Below are 4,396 nucleotides of genomic sequence, written 5' to 3' on the forward strand. Positions count from 1 at the left end.
GCAAGGGTTGTTTATTCCAAAATGTTAACCAAAACTCTGTGTGTGGTGATATTCTTGGTTCATTTTGCAGTGGTTCCACTTGCAGTTCTCTCAAATGGATTGGATCTGGATCTCTCTCCCTTGCCAACTGGTTTCCTCTTCGGCACTGCTTCTTCCTCTTACCAGGTATCACATCTCTACCTCCAATCATTTTTGTAGTTTCAATCTACTACTACTATTACATTATAATATTTTACAGTATGAAGGAGCTTACCAGAGTGATGGCAAAGGGATGAGCAACTGGGATAACTTCACTCACGGAACAGGTGTTCAAGTTTTAGCTCTTTAAATTTCATTTCCGAATCAGTTCAATTTAGTCATTGTTGTGTTTTTTTTTTTTTTTTTTTTGCTGCTTCTTTCTGAAGTTGTTGTAACTAATTTTATCGATGACTGTTTGCAGGTAGATATGTAATAATCGGTGGGGGAAATGGGGATATTGCGAATGATCATTATAATCGCTACCTGGTAAGCATGTATTCGTGACTCATTGTGCCCTTTTTTTTCCTCTGTTTTGAGGTTCTACGTTTAAGCTTTTCTTAACCTACAACTACTTATGCAATCTAAACTCAGAAAAAATAATCACTTGCTAAGACAAAGTAGCCATGAAAACACTTTCAGCTCACCATACCTTCAAACCATTACACCCACCCCTTATCGTGGAAACACTGCACTCACCCATCAAGCCAATAGGTGAAATGAGTGCTGCTAATTTTGTATGAGCAATGCTAATTTTCACACCCTATGAGACCTAGAATGCTATTTATCCTTAAATATGTTTTATTAACACCCTCTCTACCACTAACACTACCACTAACACAGACTTGACACCGCTTGTGTGACATTAATTGACGCTGCAGACGTGACATTTTGTGAGAATATGACACTGGCTCTATATTATAATATATGACCCGTAGCACACGCAAAATTGGTTACACGTGTGTCTGTAAGTGGTTACTTATGTGACGCACGCAAAACTGGTTACACATGTGTGTAAGTGGTTACTTATGTGACGTTTATGGTCACCCACTCTTCATGAAAAAAAATTAGAACAAGTTGTAATTTTAATTTTAATTCATTGTGGATCGAAACACAGGAGGATATAGATCTAATGGAAGCTTTGGGAGTAAACAGCTATCGGCTATCCATATCATGGGCAAGAATTCTACCAAGTATGCTCATATGCATTATTAAAACTCAAATAAATTAATTCCAACTACGAATGTACCATAGATTCATGGTATGCATCATTTCAAACAGAGGGTAGATTTGGAGAAGCCAACCATGCTGGTATTGCGTTCTACAACAGACTCATTGATGTTCTAATACTCAAAGGTAAAAAAAAAATGCAATTAAGTAGTGAATTTGGCAATTGGTGAGGAAAACTGCATGTAACCCACATTAATCTTTTTTGAGAAAAAATTAATTGGAAATGAATCTTGTTTTCTCAACAGGGATCCAACCCTTCGTGACTCTCAGTCACTATGAAAGTCCCCAAGAGCTGGAAGACAGATATGGAAGCTGGCTAAGTCCCCAATCACAGTAAGTAACTGGTTTTCTAGTTTACCTGAAGATGTTTCAATACAACATTGATCATAGGAACTCTTGAATACTGTCATATTTTCACGTTTTTTATGAACAGGGAAGATTTTGCTTTTTATGCGGACCTGTGTTTTAAGACCTTTGGGGACAGAGTTAAGTACTGGGCCACATTCAATGAGCCGAATTTCCAAGTGCCACTTGGTTACCGTTCAGGTTTATATCCTCCATGCCGTTGCTCTGGCCCATTAGCCTTTGCTCAATGCAGTGAAGGAGATTCAGAAAAGGAGCCCTTTGTAGCAGCTCATAACATTATCCTGGCACATGCAGCTGCAGTTGATATCTATAGAACCAAATACCAGGTATGTGACGCACTTCTCAGCATCATAATCTAAGTATCCTAAAAGACAAGATAAAATTTATGATAACACCAGCAAATTTTCTGAAATCGATTTGTTTGATCAAAACATGAGATTACTCATTTCAATTTTTTAAAAAAATTGTACTTCTGTGGGTGGAATATTAGACCGAGCAGAAAGGAAGCATTGGCATAGTCCTTCAACATGAATGGTATGAACCATTGAGCAATTCAACAGCTGACAAATTGGCTGCGGAAAGAGCAAGATCATTCACCTTCAATTGGTATTGTTCTCCCTTAAAAGCCTTTTTCTATTATTGTTGCTCACTCAACTGCTCCAGAGTATAAACTTCCTTATAATTCAGGTTCTTGGACCCAATCATATTGGGAAAGTATCCAACAGAAATGGAGAATCTTCTTGGAAGCCTTTTACCCAAGATTTCCAGCAAAGAAAAAGAGAAACTCAAGAAAGGATTGGATTTCATTGGTGTCAATTACTACACGGCTTTCTATGTCCAAGATTGCATGTACTCAAGGTGTAAGACAGGACAGGGAAACTCCAGAACAGAGGGTTTATACATGAAGAGTGGAGTAAGGAATGGTTTCCCAATCGGTGAACCGGTACGTGTCCTCAAACCTTCTACAAAGATCATGATCACCTTTACTTCCATGCTTAACCAATTCTGAAGTTTCTAATGTTTTGCAGACTACATTTAGTTGGTTCAATATTTACCCAGATGGCATGGAAAAAGCAGTCACATATGTGAAAGATAGATACAACAATACTCCAATGTTCATAACCGAAAATGGTAACCATATTGTTTTGTTTTAAGCACATTCTGTTCATTGCTGATAATGCAAAATATTTATAGGGTATGGCCAAGAAGATGATCCAAATTTCACTTTGGAAGAACATCTTAATGATTCTAAAAGAATAAAGTACATGGTGGATCACATAGAGGCGATGGTAGCGGCAATAAGGTAAGAAATAATAATAAAAAAAAACAATTAGAAAAAATCCAGCAGTAAAAACCAATCAAGGATTCCAATTTTGACTAAATTGTTATCTAGTATATTCATATAGCATCGTACTACAATTTTATTTGGTCAAGTGCTGGAACACCACACCATCATGTCTGTTTAGTGACACTAAAGAAACATGAGAACAAAATAGATTTGGGTCTGATTTCTCCCCAACCCTCTCTTGGTTATAGGAAAGGAGCAGATGTGAGGGGATACCTTGCATGGTCCTTGCTCGACAGCTTTGAGTGGATATATGGATATACAGTAAGATATGGATTCCATCATGTGGATTTTGCAACCCTGAAGAGAACTCCAAGATTGTCAGCAAGTTGGTTCAAGCAATTCCTTGTTAAGTACAAGGAAACCTTTTCATTAGGCACGAGCATGACAGGGAAAGAAAAGCTTGTACAACAAACTTGAGACAAAAATATACATTTTTTTAATAAAAAAGCTTGATATTAGTGTTATTGTGATGAGACTAGATGTCCTACAAGTTCACACCTCTTCTCTGACCTATTATATGTGACACATTCACCATATTGTATTGTGTTCATCTATCATCTTACCACAATTTTATTAACCAAATGCTGGAACACCATCATAACCGCACACACCACTTTACTATAAATAGGTCGTAAAACTTTCACGACTTACGAGAGTGCAATACCAATTTGTATAAGAAAGTTTACTGATTCCTCTTTCTAATTTCTCACAATATATATTTTTCCTAAAAAAATGCTTCGCGTTAGATAAATTTTTCACTTTGCAAGGTTAATCTTGAATCAGCTTAGGTAACAATAACTTCCCAGCACACCCGAGAAATGTGTTAATTGCTTTTAACTGATCCCCTCTTATTTATACTTTTCTATTGGGCCTTGTGTTGTTGCAAAGATTAGTGTAGGCCCAATGATCCCTTAATCATGTTTTATTTTTTTTAATCAAGCTTAACCTATTTAATCTGCGAATCAACGTGATAATCGCCTTGGCCAAAAGGTCATGTTGCCGTATGGGGTGATCGGCCTTTCGGCTTCTCGATTCCTAGTAGAACACATGTCGTCCAGGCTTGAGCTTTCTAAGTAAAGCGAAAAGTCGTAAATAGTACCAATAGGTTTTAAATCTTTGTCCTTTGTTTTTGCCTTGGTCAAGTGTTGTTGTTGGAATGTCGAATGACGATCTTATCATTTTTTGTCTTGGTCATGTCTTTGCCGCTTGTCCATAAAAAGAGTGTCTCTTGGTTGATGTTTATGATTGACGTGTGGCTGACGTGTCATGTCATTTCATGAACAGTCGGAAGATCTGGACCGCTCTTCTTTACTTAATCTAACAATCAAGATTTCTGCAACGGTTCGCCTTCTCTCCTGCCATTGATGCTATAAAGAGCATGGAAGTGGTCCCCTCATTTGTTAACGTTTCCTCTCTCACTTCTCCTTCTCTTTGATT

General features: G+C 37.4%; 1 protein-coding gene across 1 annotated transcript; it reads left to right on the forward strand.

The window, feature by feature from the left end:
- On the forward strand, positions 1–3,423 carry LOC137806682 (beta-glucosidase 46). The gene is made up of 12 exons (XM_068606916.2): positions 1–165; positions 239–305; positions 440–504; positions 1,133–1,208; positions 1,297–1,371; positions 1,491–1,578; positions 1,679–1,937; positions 2,102–2,217; positions 2,299–2,554; positions 2,640–2,742; positions 2,806–2,914; positions 3,148–3,423. The coding sequence occupies exons 1-12, from the start codon at positions 22–24 to the stop codon at positions 3,374–3,376; spliced, it is 1,587 nt and encodes a 528-aa protein (XP_068463017.1). The 5' UTR covers positions 1–21; the 3' UTR covers positions 3,377–3,423.
- The last annotated feature ends 973 nt before the right edge of the window (positions 3,424–4,396 follow it).

Source organism: Phaseolus vulgaris, chromosome 3 (assembly GCF_051622355.1).
Source record: "Phaseolus vulgaris cultivar YP4 chromosome 3, ASM5162235v1, whole genome shotgun sequence".
NCBI classification, from domain to species: Eukaryota; Viridiplantae; Streptophyta; class Magnoliopsida; order Fabales; family Fabaceae; genus Phaseolus; species Phaseolus vulgaris.

What these genes read in the sequence shown, in the direction of transcription:
- LOC137806682 (XM_068606916.2), top strand. Translation starts at nt 22, where the DNA reads ATGTTAACCAAAACTCTGTGTGTGGTGATATTCTTGGTTCATTTTGCA. An exon ending in CTGCTTCTTCCTCTTACCAG is followed by an intron (nt 166 to 238) that starts GTATCACATCTC and finishes AATATTTTACAG; the next exon opens with TATGAAGGAGCTTACCAGAG. An exon ending in ATCATTATAATCGCTACCTG is followed by an intron (nt 505 to 1,132) that starts GTAAGCATGTAT and finishes ATCGAAACACAG; the next exon opens with GAGGATATAGATCTAATGGA.